The sequence below is a fragment of the Plectropomus leopardus genome, chromosome 9 (genome assembly GCF_026936395.1).
Source record: "Plectropomus leopardus strain MGB_pleo_1.0 chromosome 9, ASM2693639v1, whole genome shotgun sequence".
NCBI lineage: Eukaryota > Metazoa > Chordata > Actinopteri > Perciformes > Serranidae > Plectropomus > Plectropomus leopardus.
In genome coordinates this window covers 12215104-12237462 of record NC_142184.1, presented here as the reverse complement: position 1 = coordinate 12237462, position 22359 = coordinate 12215104, and the positions used below count along the sequence as shown (strand labels likewise).

The window sequence follows — 22359 nt, the reverse complement described above, 5'->3', positions numbered from 1 at the left end:
ATAATACAACTAAAAGTAGATATGTTAAATTAAGTTCGGCTTCCTTTTCCTCTGTACCAGTCCCACATTTCTACCATATCTAAAGAGGTTCTGGTTGATAAAAACACAAAGAGAGCAGAGGATGACAAATGAACACAAACGCTTAAAAACCTCATACAAATGAGTTGTTCAATCATTCAGCAAACTCTGATTAAAATAAGAACTCTCACACATTTAATGGTCCTTTCCTTTGGTTTAATAAAACAATACTGCAAGAGACTCACATCGAATCTGACTACAAACCAGCTCTACATGGAAACAACTCCTCCCTGACTGGAAAGTGACAATGTTTCCAGGATTTAGGGAAAGTTGAGTTGTGACGTGCTACATATCCTTTGTGTGCTACATCCATTACATTTGATCCAGTCCTGTGACCATCAGAATCTCTTTATATCAGAGTTCATTCGTGCTGAACAATGCACAAAGTTACTCTAAACCCCCTTGATAAGTAATAAAAGGATTTATTAAATTCACTGAGCTAAGAAGCCACATCTCTCATGTGCTTGGTGAAAGTTAGTTAAGGCTTTTTTTGATATATAAAAGTAAAATGACATCATTTAGCTATGGCATGAAAAGTGTTTGTCTGAAGCAGAGCAGAGTCCACTGAGGATCATTGACGTACCTTCACTGAACAGTTATACAGTCATTAATAAGCACTATATCCAAAATACTTCTGTTAAAATTGTAGAGTAAAAGCCCAACTGGTTTCATCTGTACATAGCACTCATGCATTCACATTGTGTGCTATACATTCTCTTTATCATGCACTGCACTTTCGCTGACATGCGAGGGACACAGCAGAGTCACGAACGTAAATAATGTCGTGGTAAAACAGGATAAGAAATTTCATCCTTGCTTAAAGGTCCAGTGTGTAAGATTTAAGGCGATTTAGTTGCAGCTAGCAGTGAGCATTGCCTATTGCAACCAGCCAATATCCACCCAGGGCCCCAATGGGAGGGGAAAAGTTTGGTTTTATATGCATTTTTTATTTTTCATTTTTTACTTCTAAGTAATAAGTGCAATGACTACACTAACATTGGCTGGATACATTGGCATAAAGATGGAACTTTTTATTTAAAAAAATCTGGGAGCTTTTTGAGGCCTCTCTCACCCTTAAAGGTGCAAACTGGTTTAGTCCGCCCCTGAATTAGTCTCTGAATGCAGCAAGAGCGGAGCGAGTTGCTTCTGCTGGAGCACCAATGTAGTAAACAGATATAGACTGTCATGTTTTTCCACAAAAAAAGCTAATTGAGAAACTGAAAAAAAGAAAAGAAAAAAGTTAAGGGAAAGAGGACAAAAAAATGAGATGCCTGAGATGGACTTGGATCAAGAGAGGAAAGGCGGGGGACCCACAGAGACTGCTTATGCACAGAGCCAAGAATTTGGTGCTACGCCCCTGGGCTCTCCCACCACATACAGTAATTATGTGCGCTTACCTTTTTCTCAGACAGCTTAAGATCTAGATATTCAGGAGATTTTTTACCAGAAGCCAAATTATCTTCAGATGTCTCTTCCTCTCCTAAACCAAACTCTCCTGGAGATTAAAACTGTTAAAAACAATGAATAAAGGAGCGCCCAGTAGCTCATGTGGTCACTACATCTGTTCTGTCAAATAAAGGCCCAAAGGCCCCAAAAAATATCTTAAAAATAAATAAATAAATAATCATAAAAAAAGCAATTTCACTTCTTACTGGTTATGTTAGCCTTTGCACATTTTTGGGGGGGATTTTTTTAGACATCCTATTTGCATTTTTATTTATTAAGGTATTTCATTTCTGTTTGCATTCTCTTATTTAACCTTGTTTTTGCTCTCTGTAGTAGCCCTGGGACTAGACTACCACTTCATTAGTGTGTATTTTTATTCTTATGCTTAGACTTTCTATCTCTTGTGTATGTGTGTTTTGTTTTTGTTTGCAGTGTGTAATAAGGTACTGGTGCCTAAATATCCCTCGGGATAATAAAGTACCAATCCTATCTTAAAACATTTTTTTAAAGAGTTTTTCCAATGCTCTCGTTGCAGATGGGCTGCTTACTATGATGGCAAACGCAATTGTCCTATCTAGAGCCAGTGTTTGGTTTGTCTGTTCAGGGCTACTGTAGAAACATAGCGAGACAGAAGAGGTCCTGCTCCATATGAAGATATAATCGGCTCATTCTGAGGTAACAAAAACATCACTTCTCTTATTATCAGGTGATAGTACATTAAAGAAATGTTAAAATATTCCATTTCTTTCAATATATCTCCCTAAATGCTACACACTGGACCTTTAACAAATAAAAAGATCTTCAATAGCCACAACAAACAACTTATTCGTTTAGCAGAATCAGTGTCTTCTGACATGCACAAAGGAGGTGTAACACAAAATACAGTGTCACTGAAAATGCAGTTTATAGTTTGTGCAAACACTCTTCCTTCACTTTACACCGACTTCCTCCTCAAACGAGGCAACTCCCGGAGGCTGTGCCCGGGTGACAGCGTGCTTCCTGGGGAGGAGAGTCCGGTGTTGTCCCTGGACCCTGGCGAGCAGCCCTGGATCCTATAGGAGACTGAGTTATAGTAAATAGAGTTGATATGGCAGCCGTGGTGTTCACTGTGTGACATAAGAGGACTATCACAAATCCCCAAACGGTAGCACACACAGGAGCAGAGGGAGCTGAGGCTCGACTCCGGCCTGCGTCTGCCAGCCTTGATCTGAAAATGCATCCTGTGTCTGCAGGGGCTTCGCGGTCTCTCCTGATCTTCCGCTGGGGAAGCGATGAGGTTTGTGCGGCTGGTTCCTTCCTCCATCGGGAGGAAAAGCGTACTGTGGCTACGGCTGTGCACCACGTTGCTCCTGTTCCTCTCCCTGAGGCTGCCTCTGCTCTGGTCCCCTACAACATGGACACCCAGAAGGCCTCTGTCCCTCTTCAGCGACGCCCTCTCTTGAGCATCCCTCCGCTCATCCTCAGTGTTCATAGTGAGGAAACGAAGCACCACCAAGTTCAGGAAAGCCCCGATGACAGTCAGCCCCACCAGGATGTACATGAAGCTGAACGCAACGTAGGGCGTCTTCTCCTGGAGGTCCTCCTTTTTCTGCAGGGCCACAAAGTCCCCGAAACCAATAGTGGTGAGCGTGATGAAGCAGTAGTAGTACGCGTGGAAGAAGCTCCATCCCTCAAAGTGGGAGAAGGCTGCAGCTCCAACACACAGTGTACCAATGCAGGACAGGAAGCCCACCAGGACCATGTTCTCCATGGACACCTCAGTGCGCCGACAGCCCAGGCACTGCTTCACTTTGTGTAGGAGATAGCGGACAAATGTGTTCATCCTCTCTCCCAGGCTCTGGAACATGACCAAAGTGAGAGGGATTCCCAGTACAGCGTAGAACATGCAGAAGACCTTTCCTGCATCTGTGCCTGGTGCAGCATGTCCATAACCTTAATGCAGAGAGATGCAGTGAGAGGTGACGCATACTGTAGCAACACAGCATGGATGTATTGTCATTTTTTAATTAGTCTACATGTAGAAAAATTTTTAAAAAGACTAAAATAAAAGCTACATTGTAACAGAGTTTAATAAACATCATCCCTAATCTCTAAAGATAGAGGCATTACATCAACTTACCAATGGTGGTGATGACTGTTATGGCAAAGTAAAAAGATCCAGCAAATTTCCACTGTCTCCCGGCGCGGTGAGGCTCAGCTTGCAGCACCACTCGCTCGATTTCGCGGTAGTCGTCCTCGGAGAAGCGGTACTTCTTCTTCATCTCGCTGCGCTTCTGCTCCAAGATGCGCCTACGGGAGCTCTCCGACTCGGACTCCAGCGCGTCAAACACCGCGGCGCCGACCAGCAAGTAGGAAAACATGCAGAGGATGAGCGACAGGGTCCGCACGTTTTGCTTCTTCATCCTCGGCGTCGGCGTGGAAAAGTCGGGGAGCAGATAGTCACAGGTGGCACTCTTCCCCTCAGCGTAGACTCCACATTGGTGTTGCAGCCTGTTGCGTGAAACGTAGTAGCGGGAGAGGCGTGTGGAAGGATAAAACCAGGATGTTAGCGGGTTTAGGTGTCTTGTTTATGTAAAAAGGCGCATATCCTGCTGTGCGCATTGAGAGCGATCGATGCTCTCGACACTGTCATCTGTTTAAGCAAGTCCTCGGCTTGCCTCCTCGCATGCGCAAACGGGTCCCAAATAAAAAGCTGTGTGTAATGTAATGTGTGAATAAGACACATAGTAAGCTTTGGCTCCTGTGCTCGGTCTTCTGATCGCAGCTGTATGCAACAAGTGAAGTCCCGACTCGACCCGGCAGATACCAATCTGACATGAGGAGGGGGGTTCAGCACCGCGGACAGCGACCAGCGGGGGTTCACCGTTGATTTGGCCTCCAAACTGCGCATCCGAGGTGGAGACATCCAGAGACTGACAACCAGAGTTTGTGCTGCCGTACACACCACAATGCTATATTAAAATATGTAAGTTCTCGATCTGGAGCTAACTATTTAATTGTCTGTCTATCTATATTGAACTAGTTAGTGTTAATTAACACAAGTAACAAAAGACCAAATCAGTGGATGAAAAGGAATTGCATTAACCCCATAAAAAAAAAATAAACACACCACATAGTAGCAAGACACAGAGTTTTCGGTCGTTTTTGTGTCTCTTTGTGGTAATTTTTTGTCTCATAACTTTGTGTCTTATTTGGTTGCTTGTGTCTTTGTGGTTGTTTTACTCAGTCTTTAAAGTTATTTTTTGTCTCTTCTTGACTGAGTTTGTTTTGCATTTTTGGGGGATTGTTTTCAGAATCTTTGTAGTCATTTTGTGTCTCTGGTTATTTGTATTATTTTGCTTAGTTTTTGAAGTTATTTGGGAGGTTGGTTTTTTTTCCCTCGTCATTTTGTATTTCTTTGAGGTAATTTTGTGTCTTATTGGGTCAATTTGTGTCTCTTTGCAGTTCCTTTGTATCTATTTTTGGCCAGTACACAGTACAAAATAAATTTAAATCCAGAAACCATGGATCAAAAGAACCATCCAAAAACTTGGACGATTATAAGGCAACAGGTGACAGTAAGAAGACATTTTTAAAAATACTAAAGTGCACAAGTTAACAGAGTTGATGGGCACCACATTTCACTGGAGCTGTACCGTGTATAATTCCCCGGGTTGATTAAATAATTGATTAATTGAATTTGACGATACCAATGATATCATTATTGTGATTTTTTTGGGCCATTATAATCATGCAAAAATCTGATATTGTGCCAGCCCTGTTGCCAATACAAAATACTGATAAGTATTATTACACAAATTTAAATATAAATATAAACATATGTATTTTCATGTTAACTAGTTGGAATTGTAAGAAAGCCAGTCAATAAAAGTAGGCTTTAAGAAGCAATATTTAAAAACAGAACAACAACAACAATAAAAAAGACAGTGATTTTGTCACTCTGAGTTCCTTTGGCAACAGTTTTGATGCCTGAACTGCAGAAAATATCCACATGTACTGCTCTGTTTCCTCGGATCATTGTTGTTCAATGATTTCAGATTCACGTGTCTGTGTGTGTGTGTGTGTGTGTGTGTGTGTGAGTGAGTGTGTGTGTGAGTGTGTGTGAGAGAGAGAGAGAGAGAGAGCAAGAGAGAGAGAGCATGTTGCTGTAGTGGTTAAATAAACCAAATTGCTACATCAGATACTTCTGGAAACCTACTGTAGGTGACGCTGGTTGCCATGGCTACTCCTATCAGAAGCACAGACTTGACAGTGAGATTGAAGCTAATATGTTAAGCATTAAATGGTGATGTTGCAACATCAAGTGTCATGATTGAGGCTGGATTTTTCTAGTCAAACATGATGAGAAAGAACAGAAACGTGACGCAGTTGTATTGGATAAAAAGTGAGGAGAAGCTTCCTCCTGATGTCACAGTCGGTATCAGAAGCAGCAGCGGGGTACTGCAGGTGGATTGTTCTTTTGTTCCTCTTAAACAGAGCAACCTGCTCTCAGCGGCCCTGTTTTTGTGTTAAGTGGCTAAATCGGCGCACTTGCATCCCTGTTGTGATTCAAACCAGCTCTCCATAAATCAATTACATCTCAGCTGATAAGAGAGGAACCTGGAGCCCTAACAGCCGCCCATCAATCCACACAGCTTGTATTCACATCCTTTTCAAAGCCCAAGGACCTGGAACAAAGTGAGGAGGCCCATCAATCCCCATCAGGCCTGGGCTTAAGGATAAGTATTTCGACTCAAAGAGATGCTTCATTGATTTTGTTTTTCGCTGTCTCTGTTCTCTGGCCTCTCTGTTACATTTCATTATCACACGCACACATATTACCATGTCATTTACCAGGAACAATGAAAACAAATGAAGTGGATTATGGATTATTCTCGCTGATAATGCCTCTGGCTTTTTTACTATTGCATGTTTATAATATCAAATATTAGCATGAAGGTACAGGCTTAAAGGTGCAGTGTGTTGTATTTAGAGGGATATTTTGGCAGAAATGGAATATAATGTAATAGGTGTGTTTTTTAGTGTATAATAACCTGAAAATAAGAACTGTTGTGTTTTTGTTACCTTAGAATTAGCCGTTTATGCTTCCATAGGGAGCTGGTCCTCGTCTTCGGTGTCTGCTATGTTGGGTGTCGTACTGGGGGTTAAAGTGGACCCGCAAAAAGCCTGGAATGAAAAATTTGGTTTTGTTAATAATGTTTTCAGTAATTACTATAACTAGATTAAAAGTACAAAAGAATAAATCAGTTGAAAGATAGTGGAAGCTCTCAGAGGCCAATCTTACCCCTTTAGGGGATATTTCGATATTTTCAACCAGCTTTGTCTCAAAACAATGTGGGATGTATGTGTAGATGAACTGTGGTAACCTTCTCATCATCTAACCACTGCCTAGATATCCCTCCTCCCCCCACAGCGAAACTGCGGCAGTTTTGCTGGCTCTCGGGCTGTTGCTTAAACTACAGGCTGTACTTCCACATTTTCGTAGTCCCTGCCACTCATGCAGACCGACCCGCGCCCCTCCGATGTATCGTTGCATCTCATAATCCTATTTTATTTTTCACTCCCCCTTTGTGATATATATTGCTGACCAAAAAAGCATTTGTCCTTTTTTAAATGTCATGAAATCACAAAGACCTCGTCAGTGTCTGTGGTGATGCTCAGAATATGCAGATGGTGCAAACAGCATTTTTAAAGATGCACATGGCACCATGCGGAGAAAAGAGGGCCTTGTGCCCGAAGGCACATTTCTCCACTAAATAAAGCCTATCTGCCAATTCTGCAGGAGGGAAAAATGCAAATCTGGCAAAATCCTGGAGGAAGGCTTATAGAAATTAAGCTCCTCTGTAAAAGCCAAACTTTTAGGAGTGAAAGGTGGTCTTTAGCAGTGAACAGCAGCTGTGCTTTGACAAGGATAGGGGAAAATTACAGGGACAATACATGAGTGCAAGATAAGGAAGCAGCTTGAAACAGAGAGAGGATTTGTGTGCAGATGAACCTGAGCAGAGCAGTGAGCAGAGAGAAGACAAGGACCTGCAGACGCAGAGGTATGAACGGTTGTGAATTTAACTGCAAGGGGTTTAATTAAGATAATGATCTGCTGACTTCCTTTGACTCAAGGATTTGATGACTTAGGACACATAGCAGAGTTTGAATTTGCAGTTTAGGAGAGAAAAGGCCAGTGTGCTGCATCCAAATCTGATAAAGGAATTAAAAAAGTGAAATACCAATTATGCACTTCTTAAATTAAACATTTTTTCCTGTTTATCCTCAAATTCCTTTATGCACCATTAAATACTCTATAATGATGAGCATGTATGCAGAGCTTATCGAAGAAAGGGCCTAAATAAATGTAAACACATTTTTCTAAATTAATACTTAAATTTAAAATGAAGAATTGAACAAAAGATCTGAAATTGGTTCCAGAGTTGCCACCTGAACGTAATTAAATATAAAGTTACTCCAACAACAAAATGTTTTAACAGCTGGGATAAGGAAGCTTTCTTGACATGATAAAATGTGCCGCAGCCTTGCAAAAAGTAGTGACAAGTAGGAGATACACTGCATGCTTTATGGAAGTAAACTGAACCTCCTCAGAAATACTTTCACTAAGCATGACAAGAGACCATGAATAAAAATGTTTTACCTGTCAGAGCAGATAAGTAGTTGCCTTCATCTGCAGAGGAGAACATACCAGGTAAGACAAGTGAGAGTGAGGATTATCTCCTCAGATGGCAGAGTTATATTTGGTGTTGTGGTGCAACACTCTGAGGCCTGTCTGCTTTATATCTCCTACCATCATGTTGAAAAGTCACTTTATATTTATTACTTTTTGTATAATTTTAGAGGTTGGCTCTAATTATTTTCTCTTTCCGTTCTTGCAGTTTATTGAAAATAAAAACCCTTGTCTCCATTCATCTGTTTGCTTTATCAGCAACTATTTCCTCAGCAGTTTATGTGACTGCTTACCGTTGATTTACATTTTCTCTTTTACATACCAAATCATATGGAAACAAAACACATTTTGCAACCCGATGAGATCTGTTAAATTATGATACCACTAAAAGGTTTTTTTTTTAGGTTAGTCAGTAAGTTTATGTTACACTTTTCACCAGCAAAGTAAAAGACTGTGCAACAAAAAACAGACTAATGTAGCTTAATAAAAAGTCCAAAAGTCCAAACAACAGTAACATTAAACTAGAGTGTATTTATATGACTCTCTGCTTCTCTAATGTTCCAATAAAACAGAATACAAACCACTTAATTTGAGGAGTGCACAAAGTCTCATGTTACTGCGTTTCACAAATAATCTCAACTGATTTTTATGCTTGTTTCATACGACTCTCACAATCATTTCTTCAAATTAGCAAATATCACAAAATATCACAGTGCAGAAATACAAGGTAAAAGTCATGCATTTTGTCGTGCACACTTTCACTTAGTAAAGGTACCAAAATATGTAGTATCAAAATGTACTCAATACTTCTACTTATCAAAATATACCTCACGTACCAAATGTAAAAATGCTCATTTTGCAGAGTAGCCCATATCAGAATAATGAATATTATGCTATTGGATTATAATTATAGGATGCATTATACATTATTTTAATGTTGCAGCAGGTTTGTATGTTATCATACAGCGGATACGATAAAACTTTACGACCAACAGCACTATGCTTAATGTGTGGCAACATCAAAAAATAAAATGAAAAAAAAAAACGTACAATGTCAACATTTTCTTCTGCCGACTGGAGTGCGCACACACACTATTGTAACTCTGAATCAAACATGTAAATAAAGCAAAATCAGTCTTACACACACAAAGAAAAGGCAGTAAATTTTTATATATATTTTTTGTCAGCCTAAAACTGTTATTTTGGAGAGTTACAACCAGCAATGCTGCAGTGACGCTCCGTTTACATAGTTTAAAATTGATGGTAAAATAGATGTTTAGCGACAGATTTACACATTTCTAAAATAGCTTAGGTTTGGTAAACCAGTTTGAAACTACTAACAAAGAAGTTGGGAAGGACTTTGCACAAAAACATAGCCATGAATTTCACAAATAACTGGTGCAACCCGGGTGAACAGAATTCCCCGAGATGACCCTCGACTCCTGCCACCCGGATCCTGCAGGATAAACTACAGGAAGCAGGAAGCTCCAATTTACAGGAGGGGAGGTCAAGTAGTAAGCTCAAACTAAAGTCATGACATTCTTGTCAAATCAACAACAAACACAGGCAGACTGGGTTTACATAACTATCATAATCTCTGTATTAACAAATATTTCCATCTGTATTGAACTCGCTGAGAACGAGGCATCAGGGGATCCATTTTAAAAAGCAAAGGCACTAAATAGCAACAGCAAATACTGGATGCCTGCAGAGCTCGCTGGTTTCCACAGTAACTAAGACCAAAAATAGAAACCCACACCAGCGGCCATTCAAGATTGAATCCCCCTGTGATAATACACGATTCTATTTATATCTTCTAATGGTGAAATATACCCCCTCGTATTTATGCATCTGTCCAATTACTGTCAAAGGATGGACATCATGGTCAAATTATATGTTCACGCCTCTGAATCTTTCTTTGTGCTGCTGGTGCCGACAGTATGAAACTGAATCCGACTCATCTTACTGACGATATTATACATGACTGAGAGACACTTCTAATAAGAACTCAGGCTGGATTATTGGATACATTGGACTTTGTGTTTTTTTTTGTGTGTGTGTGTGTGTGAGAGAGAGAGTGTTTGTGTGTGTTTGTGCGTGATTGGCTGCAGTTTTTCTAAAGGTTGTAACATAGACATGCTGTCTTAAATTTTATAGACATAATGGAAGATCTGCTTTGAGTACAGATTTGAGAGCGGATTTCGGGGGAGACCCAAGGGACATGTCCCCATCAGTATTTAAAACGTGCATTTTTCCTAAACATGAATTCTGAAAAAATCAAAGACATTTACACCATAAATTGAAACCAAAAAGACATGATTAGGTGCATGACAATTCCCCAGTGCTCAAAAAATTCTGGTTGTTTTTCTGTATAATAAATGAAAATAAATTAAATTATTACCGGTATCCTTAGAGAGATAAGATAACACAGTTTTCTTTTTTTTAGATCTCTTTATACTATCAATGCACAGGTTTTCTGCAGTGTTTGTGATGTGACGTGATTTACAACATGATCTCAGTCGCCTCAGCGTGTCTGGGTCAAACAATGAATGCAAAAGGGGAAGAGCAATATGTTGCACTGCTTCCACTTATCGCAATGTCTGATGTGATTTCGGGTGTTTGTTGATTGGTTTTGTTGGTTGGTTAAATGTTGTTTTGAATTTTGTACGGCTAATGCCCTGGGACGCAAAGGCAAATTTCAGATTTTTTTCCTGACAATAAAACCAATCAAATGTCATATTGTTCGTGGGTATGTGCACTCATATAAACTGCAAAAATATCCCCACAGTTATGTAAATACAATGATTCAACAGCACAGTTGCTGGATTTCTGATTTTTTTTTCTTTAATACTTACAGTAGACCTATATGATATACATGTTATATTATTGACACATTCCCCTGACCTGGATCTGATCTGTGCTTTCTGTCTTCTTTTTAATATATGTACTTAATATATTGTGAGTTTTTTTTTTACTGATGCTTTGCAGTAATGTTGCAAATTGTCCTGCTGTGGGACAAATATCTTACCTTATCTTCATTAAAATCATCAAAATCTAGGGAATCTGTCCTATAAATTTAAATGAGACATTCTGCTCACAGACAGCCAATATATGAAAATATTTTTATATTTATTATTTGTTTATTATTCAATTGGTTACATCAATAGATAGATAACTAATATTGCTATTATTAAAGATTGCTAAATATCAGCACATCTATCATAGTGTTACTGTTGTTTATCCTTATATAACAATCAAGTGAAAGTTTTTCTGTACCTAAGATAGTCTGCCTGACTCATATCAGCTGGTTTGCAGTTTTTATCACCATCAACCAACACAGCAAGTGTGCTACCTTCACTGTCTGTCGGAAAATTGAATTACTTATTAGAAAACACATTAATAACCTCACTAAGCGCAAAACAAACCCAGAGTACACTTGTGTGAATTGTATGATGTATGCTGGTGACGGACCCTCTTTTCTTCCTTATCCTAAACTGTAGCTGCATGGTGATCTTGTGAAGCAGCAATTTAGCATGAGAGGTGTATGATTTCTTACTCTTAAACACACAAAAGCTATGTTTTTAAAGGCTAACTTGGTTTCCGATTAAGGTAATAGTTTTTTGTTGTTGTTTTTTATACACAACGAACTGAACATACCAGGGATTCATGTAAACAGAGAAAAACATAAATAATGAAAAAGTGATATAAAATTAAAATATGGCCACCTCAGTTCATGTGAAATTTATTAAACGCATTATTCTTTACTGCCTATTTATCTTTAAGGCCTTTTATTGTGGTGCAGTTGAAATTCTTGAGAAAAAAGGTTCTAAATCAGGTCTGGAGTCTGCCAATTTCTTTTTGCGGATGTGGAATTTTTTTCCAATAGTAAAAGCAATTGTACACCTCATGACTTTCAAAACACACTGCTTACTGCATCTTTTAAAATTTTGTTAGGGTCTACATTATGACTGTTGTATTTTATCCCTGCACCTGTCTTGTTTCTATTGCTGCTCTGAATAGCTGCATGTTATGCTTAGTGTGTGTTGTTGCTTCATGCTGCGTGCATGACTATTTGTGCTAAAAAGCTATATGTTGTCGCTGTGCTATTGTTTTGCATTGTTGTTTTGCTGTTTCTTGTTGCTTTGCGTGGCTTGTATTCTGACTTTAGAGTTCCTGTTTGTTGTAGCTGTTGTTGTCTTTCTGGCATCCTGCTGCTGTTGTTATGTGAATTTTCTCATTTTACACAATTTAATTGTTTATCCAGTTTTTTCTTTTCTTCTTTTAATTCACAAAAAGCACGAGAATACTCAATATCAAGCCTAAAATTCTTTTTTTTCCCTTTTTTGCTAGACATATTTGATGTAAGATTTTTAAAGAAACCTCCTTAACCTAATTATTAAGAAAAAAAATGTCCCCAATTAGCCAAAGTTTCAGCCACTAGATTTCACCATAAAGCAAAGCCTTGCTTTACAAGAGGCAGAGTAACAGCTTGGAAACAGCAAAAAAATGTGCTGAATTATGACAAATCGGATTATTACTACTTTGAGGAGGAGCACCTGAACGCAGCATCAGCACTGCAGCCGCCAACACCGTCGCTGTCTGACGATGGTAGACTGGAGAGACGGATGGTCAGGGCCGTCCTCGTCTAACCTGAACATGCAAGTGTAACTCTGTTCACGCCCGGTTATAGTGCTAAACCAGGTTAACACGTTCACGCAGCCTCAGCTAGTCACATAACGTTTCTTTCGATGATGGAGGACGACTGTGTGTGTGAGTACGACTCGACCTGGGACACAGAGAGTGATGGAGACGACCCGGCCGGAGAGAGCCAAACCCGTCGGTCATGTCAAGACAAAAACAAATCTGGCTGGTCTTTAAATGTACGTGCTTTGATTACTACACAGCCGATACCATAGCGTGCCTACACCATGTCATAGTGTGTGATCACGCTGACTTGGCCGGGCGTTTGCTAACATTGCTGTGAGGCTAATGATAGCTTTATGCCTCTCTGCTGCAGGCTTGCTAACTAGCCTAGCTAACGTTAGCCGTTGACGTTAGCCTAATGTAAGTGGCTGTACGTGGCTGGTGTTATGCTGAAAAATCTATATAGTATCGCTTACAGGGATAATTATGCACAGTGTGTTATTTCTACTCAAAATGAAAAATGTAAATTAAGTGTTAAGCTTTTTTTTTGGGAGTGAGGAATAGGTTAGCTTGGCCTTAACATGTCAACTTGCACTGTATAACGTTAGCCAGCTTTCTACCGTCATGATAATCAATACAGGCCATTACTGACGATAACGCGATGTGTCATGGTTGTTTTAAATAACCATGCATCGACTTCTATTCATCTGCAAGTTATATAACAACGGGCCGTTAGCTTGAGGTTAATTTTACTTTCACTTTTCTTTGCAGTGGCATCACACGCCCAGAAACATGAGGGCAGCAAAGGACATGCAGAACTACAGAAGAGAATATCCAGTGAGTAACAGCTAACAAATCTCAACAAAATACATCGCATTCACCTCAGCTGAGAGAGGTTAAGTATGTGTTGTTGTTTTTTTTTGACAGAATCTCACAGATGACGATTGCTCAGAAGACAAAATGAACAATTTGCAGTTTTATCTCAATAAGTTCCCCTCTGCTCCTGATGGTAACATATTTAGATATTAGGGCTGCACAATTATGGCCAAAATGATAATCACAATTATTTTGATCGATGTTGAGATCACAACTATTTTTACGGTTATTCATTGATTGTAGGGGTTATTTTTTGCCCCCTTTCACTTCTAAATAAACAGAGCACTGCTTTAACTTCCATGTTGTGCTATATTCCTGCTAGTGTAACAATCATTGTATCCATATAAGACTTAAAAATAAGGTTCTTCTTCTCCGAAATCCATGAATAAAATTGGACCAAAACTTATATCCAAAATTAAACAACAGAGAGCTGCTTTCACTTCGATGTTGTGCTACAGTACTCCTAATTAAAACAACCTTGCATCAAAATGAGACTTAAAACAGGTTTCCTCTACACCTGAATCAAGTGCGTCTCCCAAGAAAACATCCTTTCCGCTGCATTATTTTTTACATTGGTCACAATACCATGACACGCTGCAGCTTCACTGTCATGGATGAGATGATGCTGGACGAGGACTGGGATTCAGTGGTGTAATGTTAGCGGCATTATTCTTTTTGGCCCTCGTGCATTCATCATACTGCACTGTCGAGTGTTTTCAGTCGGTTAAATAAGTTAGTTGTGTTGCTTGCGGCGCTGGCACAAGTCTCGTGCACTGTATTCATATGATTTGTTCTCTCCTATATCCAAAATACTTAAATAGATGATTTTCATTTTGCCCATGCCATGCAGGCCACTGCTGCAGGGCGCAGGCACAGAGGACCCCCCCGCCCCCCTCTAAAGTGGAGCCTGGCTGTTAGTTTAGGAAGTGCTTGATTCGATTTGAAGCAGAGTTTTCTATGAGCTGCGGTGCACGCATTTTTAATGGCTAAATCGCAGCCATTTAATTGTGGAAAGTGTGATTGTGATTACATTTGCATTGATTGTGCAGCCCTTAAAGATTTTCTCTCAATGTATTTTCAGTACTTGGCAAAGTCTGTGTGCATTGACATGATGCTTTCTTTATGATTTGGCACAGATGTCTACATTGAATCATTCCTCAAGGAATGGAAAAATGACTACAAAAGACTAGAGAGAGTTCACTCGTACATTCAGTGGTATGTATTGTTTACGTTTTGTGGTGCATGTTGGCTGTGTCCAGTCGGAGGTTACAGAGCTCAAGTCATCTTACTCTGGTGACCTTGCAGTCTGAAGCATGTTACACATTTCTCAGTATGGAGTTTGTTACTAAAACAAAAAGCAATACCAGGTGTGCTGGTCTTTATTAGTGAAATGCGTGCTCTAAAATTTGCTGGAATGGTCTGCCGCATTATTGATGGTTTCAGGTAGAGATGGTTAAAATCATTGTCAGACAAGCAGCTGTCACTTAAAAAAAGGCAATTGCTTACTATCTGCTATCATCTGCTGCTGTTTCAGTACCCTGCTCAAGTGCTTTGTTCCAAATGAAAAGATCAAGGTAAAAACTGATCTTTGCATACATTGTTGGTGGTTTGATAGATTTATAAATGATCGCTGTTTTTGTGGTCACATCATTTACAGATTCAATTAAAAAAGAAACGATCAAACTGAGACTAAATTCCAGAGGTACCCAGAGTGATGTAGTAATGACAAAGTTGAGCTTTTCTTGCCAATTCAAGATGTTTTATAAGGATGTATTTTGTGAAATCACAGAGTTGTAGGCGGGTTATTGCATCGCAAGTACCTGAGATACTGCCTAAAATGCTGAATTGCGTATTGGCAAGTACACAATTTATTTTAAAAAACTTTTAAGTAGTTTCACACCAGGTTAAAACTGCAGGTGTTCTGGAAATCTGTTCTTTTTGCCTCTCTAAATGAGTAGCCTACATAGCAAGTTATGCTGTTCAGCCACTGCCAAGTGCTGATTTCGAGCGGCAAAGAAGATTTGATTTCCAATAAATAGTGTAATGTCAGCAAATTGCCAGCAATCTTGTAATTTCTATGTTATTCATTCTCTGTATTTATTTGTTCATGATTTAGTTTAACTTGAGCCAGACCATACAACAATGGCAGCAATAATGTCACTCCCATATGGGGTTAGCAGAATACAGCTGTCGTCTTTTAACTTTTTTTTTAACACAGTGGTATCAGATTGGTACTCGGCATCAGCTGATATGCAAGTTCAGGTATCTGTATCAGGAAGAAATAATGGCATTGGAACATCTCTAGTGTTTTGATAGGATGAAGCACTATGAGTTAAGTATATTTTTTTAATTCTATAAAACTTCATTAACTGTTTTTGTGTTGTTTTCCATTGTAAGGCTGTTTCCACTGCGAGAGCCGGGGGTTAATTACATGGCTTCAGAACTCACCAAGAAGGAAATTGAGGTAAGTCCTTAAATGGACACTACAGACAGGTAATTATGCATAAATTAATTGCCAGCAGTGGCTTCTGATTTCTGGCACAACATAAAGCGACACAACTAATTTATTTGACCATTGACATTCATGCCACAAAGTCATACCTGATGAGTGCAACGCCAGAATCAAATGTCATCGAGAGTTGAATGTGTATTTTTGATGCATTGGCTGGAGATGCGTCACATTAGAAAAGCTTCAAACAGCATGTTGAATCACCCCAAAAATGGAACAGTTTCTCTAAAATGACCTCAATCATTGCCTGAGTGTTTCTAAAACAAGCCACAGAAGGTAGATGCATCAGTGTTGCTGCGGTTTACTGGTTTAAGACACCTGCATCTTCATTTGCATGTCATCCCCCCTCTCTGTTGTAAACAGAGTTAGAGGGCTGTTTATCTGCTGACATTTTTTAAAATTAGACATTGGATTGTATTTTGTTAATTTATTAATATATTTTGTCTATTATCATTACTACTAGTCTTAATAAAAAAAACCCTCCGGCTATATTTTAATATACTCAGGTAGTCTGGTTATGGGTAGTCTTTGTCGATAGTTTTCTTTTAAAATGAGTCAACAGAATATTGCTATTTTTTTAACATCACCAGTCTGACCCATTACTTCTTTACTCATACAAGACATGTGTAAGCAACTTTAGCCAAAACTTTAACATTTCCTCAAAACATCGGCTCTTTTATGGACAAAACAAATAAGAAACATAAAGACAAACATTTATTTTACCCTTTCAACCCCCTTTATGTCCCTTTATGTCATACATTCTGACTAGGGCTGCACAATATATGGTCATTGCAATGTCAAACACATCGCGAAAGACTGATCTTGCACTAAAGGATTTTTACAGTAATTTATATCAGTATCAGTAGAAAACAGTACATTAAAATGCAACTTTTTTGCTGATGCATTTTGTGTTCAGTTTAATTTTCAACATGTTCATAAAATAATGAAAGTATTTTCATTTTTTTAATTTAACAATCAATTATGTTAAATTAAAATGTTGCAGCAGAAATGCGAATCTATCTTTAATGTCTGCATATTGCATGTAACATTGTTAAGATATTCTTCATTATCACACGTTTTCCTCATATTGTGCAGCCCTGATTTTAACTTGTTACTGTTCTGTGTGATTATGAAAGTTGTCCCTACACTTAGTGTCTTATAGTTTTGTTTCTACTGTGTTTGCTCAACAGGCGTTCAAGAAGAATGAGGATGCCAAAAAGAGACTAGTCGAGTCCTATGAACTCATGTTGGGCTTCTATGGCATGCGTTTGGTCAACAAAGAGACGGGCGAAGTGAAACGAGCCGATAATTGGAAGGAACGGTTTGGAAATCTGGAGAGGTAATTATGTTATATATCTCACAATAACAATATTGGAGATAAGTACATTTCTGTTTGTAATTTTGTTTTAAACTGTGTGATCTCTCACAGGAATATGCACAACAACCTGCGCATCACTCGCATCTTAAAGAGCCTCGGCGAGCTGGGCTTCAAGCACTACCAGGCCCCACTGGTGCACTTCTTTCTGGAAGAAACTCTAGTCAAGAAGACCCTCAGCAGTGTTAAGCGCAGTGTGCTCGACTACTTCCTGTTTGCTGTCCGGGACAAGCAGAAACGCCGGGAGCTGGTGCGTTTTGCCTACTATCACTTTGAGCCAAAGGATAAGTTTGTGTGGTGTCCCAGAAAGATTCAAAAACAATTCAGGAAGACGGAGAAAAGATCTGATGCCGTTGGGAATGGAGATGGAAAAGATGAAGCTTATTCACGGAGTAAAAGCAAAGACGGAGAAGCAGTCGTGCAACAAAAAGAGGATGGACTGGATAATGTTACGAAAGCTCAGAAAGGAACAGATAAAACAACAAGTAAAGACAAAAACAAACTGTCTGAAGCATCTCCTGAGCCAAAACCAGAGGAGGAGACCGTTGGGAATGGAAACGCAGAGGCAGAGTCCAATAATGAAATTTTGGGGAATGGAAATGACTCTACAGATGATGCTGATGATATGGATCAGTCACCCAGTCCTGAGTCTGAGACAACAAAAACCGAGCCCTGTGCAGACAGCGAGGACACATTAACCAACGACTGGAAGGACACCCCCAAGGAACCGGACAACATTATGCAAACAGATGGGGACACAGACACTGAAAAACCACCGAAGAAGAAGAGGGAAGACAACAAGGTGCTGCCAAGCAACGGCCCTGCTGGGGACGCCGCCAGCGGGCAGATGGAGGAGAAAGCTGGTGCTAATAAAGCCACCGGTCAAACGAGCCCGTCAGCGCAAACCCCCGCTAAGACTTCAAAACATTCACCCTCTCTTTCTTCTGGAAGGGAGGAAAAAATCCCAAGGACTGATTTTAATCAAGTGCCAGATAAAAAGGAGGAGGAAGAAACGTCACAGGCAAACGTGTCGGCAACAAATGGGTCAGCGACAAGCACCGAGAAAGGTGCAGATGAACAGACAAATGGGAAGGAGTCGGAGGATATTGATATGGAATCAAACCCCTCGAGCTCAGACCAAAATGTGGGAAGTTCATGAATTAGCTGGATGATTAGAGAAAATGCATTAATTTGAGCTGAAATGAAATGTAATATAGGGACAGAGTATGACTAAAAAAAGACTCCCTGGGCCTTATTTCTACTATATTTGATGTTTAGATATTGATTCTTTTCACTTTGAAGGAGTATATGAATTAATTAACGCTAAATGTGGGACTGGATGTGGCTCGGTTTCCACGTGGCCATCAGACAATATTAAAGGATGAGGTTGGTGATATTCTGTACATTTGTTATTGTCGACAAATCCCATAAAAAGGTCAAAAACCAGCAAGAGACTCAACACACTACAGACGGTTAACTTGTTAGCAATATTAGCTTGCTGGTTGTCGTGCAAGGGGGTTAAAAAATAAAGCGAACATGAAGAGTCAAAAACTGCAGTTCCTTGAATGGCCACTCGAGGCTGCCTCCAGATGTGAGTTAACTAAACAGCAGAAATAAACATGTTTACAGCCCGATCCAACAAAAAAAAGGTTTTGGTCTCTTTAGCTATTTTCCCCATTTATGAAATCTGTACATTGGATGTTTTTTTTAATTATATATCAATTTACATTTTCTTAATTAAGTGCAGGCCGCTTAGAGTGAGAGGCTGTGTGCCAATAGTGTCCTCTGGTTCTCATTCAGATCCATCCCTCTCTCCTCCACCTTCTTATCCAAATTTAGTCACTTCAGGCTCCAAAAAAACAAAATACTGACAGCCAAAATGCCAAACTCGAGGCTTCAAACAGCAGTCTCCGACCCTTGGGTGAAGTTACGGTAGCTACATCCAATAATGTAAACAGTCAACTGTTCACAGTGGGCGAAGAAGTGCTGAAAAACCTGCAGATTTTTCATGAAGCGCTGCCCGCTTCCATTTGGTGCCACGGCACCGAGCTCTGGTTTGGCTCTCAATCTGCAGCAACAGTTTCGTCATCTAGTCAGTTTTTTCTTTGAGCCTCGAGCAAATTTGGAAAACAAACTGATAATATGTTATTAATGATATAAAGGATAATTAGATGTTATATAAATGATCTGGTAATGATAAAATATGCATCGCATGCTTACTTGCGTCTAATATTTGTCAGTTGTGTCTAAACAAAGTGAGAGACAAGCAGTTACAGACTGATCTCTGCTGTTTTTAGGCAAAATAATGTCACAGCACGTAAATAGTTCCCATCAAATTTTACACAAATGGAGGTAAATAGTGTTTTTGTTGAGGACTATTTCCTGCAGGGGTTGTTAGTATTTACAGCAGCAAGGACTGTGCATGTGGGATTGACTGAAATGAACTACAACTTATTGTAATGCAACAGTTTGATGTGTTTAATTGTAAAAAAAAACAACAAAAAAACGGATGTGAAAGAAGATTAAGCTATCAGGCTTTGGATGCACAGATGATGCTTGTGAGCGGGATAAATTTGTTTTGGTCTTTTTGTGGGATTTGTTGACAGTAGGAAAAATATAGCTCATCCTTTTTAGATGCTAATGACTAAGGCTGATATTTAATATGTCTAGAGAATACATAAAGCACTATTATTAATGTATATCGATGAAATGATGGTTTCAGCATTTTTTAACACCTTAATACTTTCACAATTGAACATTTTTTTTGCACTGAAAAACAATTAATTGGAAGAGCTTTTTTTGTCTTTGGGCTGTTTCTGTGTGAGTTAAAATAATCTGTACTGGTTTGTGTTTCTGCTGAAACCCGCTGTTTAAATGGATTTAAGACTGAATGTCACTTAAGTTATATTTCAGTAATGTTGCACAATCTGTGTTTTCATGCAGATTTGAGAAGAAGACTTTCTGAACTGAGAGCCTTGCCAAAAAATGTGATAAGACTGGTTGATTGTACAATATGTATGTCCTCTCGGCAGAACTGATAAAGCTTTGGCTATAATTTAAAGTCCACTGTATGTTAATTTGACATGAGTGAAGTCCATGGACATTTACAAGCCAGGGTGAGTATATTGATGCATCTTTTTTATATTTGCACTTAATTTTCACTATTAATTTTTGACGTTATGGTATTTACAAAATGAAAACGCTAATAACTTTACAAAAGTACTGAATTCTTTGTATATGACCCCCCCCCCCGGCTAAATACCTGGCTGTTGACAAAGCAGAATAAAGCTATATTATTTTTTGAAGATTTTATGGAATTAATCTCTTTAGTCAAAGTTGAGACTCGTGTTATTATCGTTGGATTATTAAATTTCAATTCTCAGGATAAAAAACTGTGATAGATGTCGGTTAATGCTTTTATAGCAGAGATTTAGATTTCCCAGTGCAGCAGCCTATAGTCAGAAATATCAGATTGTTTCTCTAGCAAACAGTGCCAGCCTCAGAGAAGTTGCATGACTCATAACAGAGGGAAGAAAAAAGATGCTGAACTTAGAGATATTGATGCAGAACAAGTTGTTCAGGCCTCAGGATCAGTGTGGAGTCGAGGGTGTGAGTAAAGAAAGTAAAAATATATACTGATGGAGTTTGAGCTTGCTAGTTGCCACATTGTTCATGCCAGACAGCTATCTAAATCTGCTCTTTCCCTGTTCAATAAAAGTAAACATTCAGCAATTCTGCTTCTTGATTTTAATGTTACATTAAAGGGACAGTTTACCCCATAATCAAAAATACATATTTTTTCCTTTTACCTGCGGTGCTTTTTATCAGTCTATATTGTTTTGTTGTGAGTGCCAAAAAATACATTTGAAAAACTCAACAGCAATGCCTCTTTCCAGAAATTATGACTCGGTCACTCAAGATAATCAGCAGACCTTGTGAGCAGTTTCATGAAGGAACTACTTTCTTTCTACTGGATTACACCTGCCAGCTGTGTCAATGCGCTGAAGAAGCGTACGTCTACTGCTAGCTCACCCAGCAGCACTGAGCTGGTTAACATTTCAGCTCAGCTGAGGAGGACGCCAGTAATGTTTACGTTTCACCCTGTCACCAGTATGAGCCGCTGGTGCATGAGTAGATGTACGCCATCCTCTGCACAGGGATACAGTTGGAGGGTTTATTCCGGAAAGTAAGAAAAAAAGAAAATAGTTCTGTGGATTTTCTTGAATAACCAGGTCATTATTTCTGGAAATGTTTTTTTAAACAGTTTATCAGATTAAAAAATAAAATAAATAGTATTTTCTGGCATTTCATTGGTCAAACTGTCCATTAAGGGATAAAAAAATCTGCATTATATACCTGGCAGAGTGAGGTCTACAAATGTTTTGCTGTTAGGTTGCATTATGGGAAATGTAGGATCCAGCATTTTTGCAGCTTGACCCATACAGCTCAGGATTTGTTGGCCTCCATTGCTTCAAATTTTGACCAGCCTGGTTTGAATTTGTCCTTTGACAGTCCCCAGACTTTATGAAAGTATAAAAGCCTACTTAATTGAACTTTTTTAAAGCTATGACTAAAGAACCCTTAACTTTTTTCTTTTTCTTTTTTTTTTTTACTTTGCAGACATGGAGGATTTGTGTTATAGGTCAGATTCTAATTGGTCAAAGCATGAACCCCCGCATATTTCTGGCGCTTCTGGTTCAGCCCACTCCCTTGATGTCCGAAATTGTTCCCCCTGTGCCTGCTGCCCCCCTCCCTCCT

The 22359-nt window shown here is 39.2% G+C and overlaps 2 protein-coding genes across 3 annotated transcripts in view; one reads left to right on the top strand and one right to left on the bottom strand.

Moving 5' to 3' along the window:
- Window positions 1-212: 212 nt before the first annotated feature.
- The window catches only part of kcnk15 (potassium channel, subfamily K, member 15), a 29808-nt gene continuing 7661 nt past the window's right edge, over window positions 213-22359 (bottom strand). The window contains exons 3-6 of one of the 2 annotated variants that reach the window (XM_088081990.1): window positions 8168-8197; window positions 6589-6690; window positions 3644-4014; window positions 213-3456 (exon numbers count right to left, since the gene is read on the bottom strand). In XM_088081990.1, the coding sequence (XP_087938116.1) occupies window positions 2459-3456; window positions 3644-3926 (1281 nt within the window). In that variant the 5' untranslated portion in view covers window positions 3927-4014; window positions 6589-6690; window positions 8168-8197 and the 3' untranslated portion in view covers window positions 213-2458. The remainder of the gene's footprint in view (window positions 3457-3643; window positions 4015-6588; window positions 6691-8167; window positions 8198-22359) is intronic. The other variant, XM_088081989.1, reaches the window with a different exon arrangement.
- ogfr (opioid growth factor receptor) lies at window positions 12753-20656 on the top strand. The gene is made up of 7 exons (XM_042491676.2): window positions 12753-13077; window positions 13613-13678; window positions 13769-13850; window positions 14854-14932; window positions 16115-16181; window positions 17417-17565; window positions 17656-20656. Exons 1-7 carry the CDS (start codon window positions 12946-12948, stop codon window positions 18758-18760), a joined length of 1680 nt encoding a protein of 559 aa, XP_042347610.1. The 5' UTR covers window positions 12753-12945; the 3' UTR covers window positions 18761-20656.

Bases quoted from the DNA above. Each gene is read 5' to 3' on its own strand.
- ogfr (XM_042491676.2), top strand. From the start codon at position 12,946: ATGATGGAGGACGACTGTGTGTGTGAGTACGACTCGACCTGGGACACA. The intron at 13,078-13,612 runs GTACGTGCTTTG...TTTTCTTTGCAG, and splicing joins AATCTGGCTGGTCTTTAAAT to TGGCATCACACGCCCAGAAA. The intron at 16,182-17,416 runs GTAAGTCCTTAA...TTTGCTCAACAG, and splicing joins TCACCAAGAAGGAAATTGAG to GCGTTCAAGAAGAATGAGGA.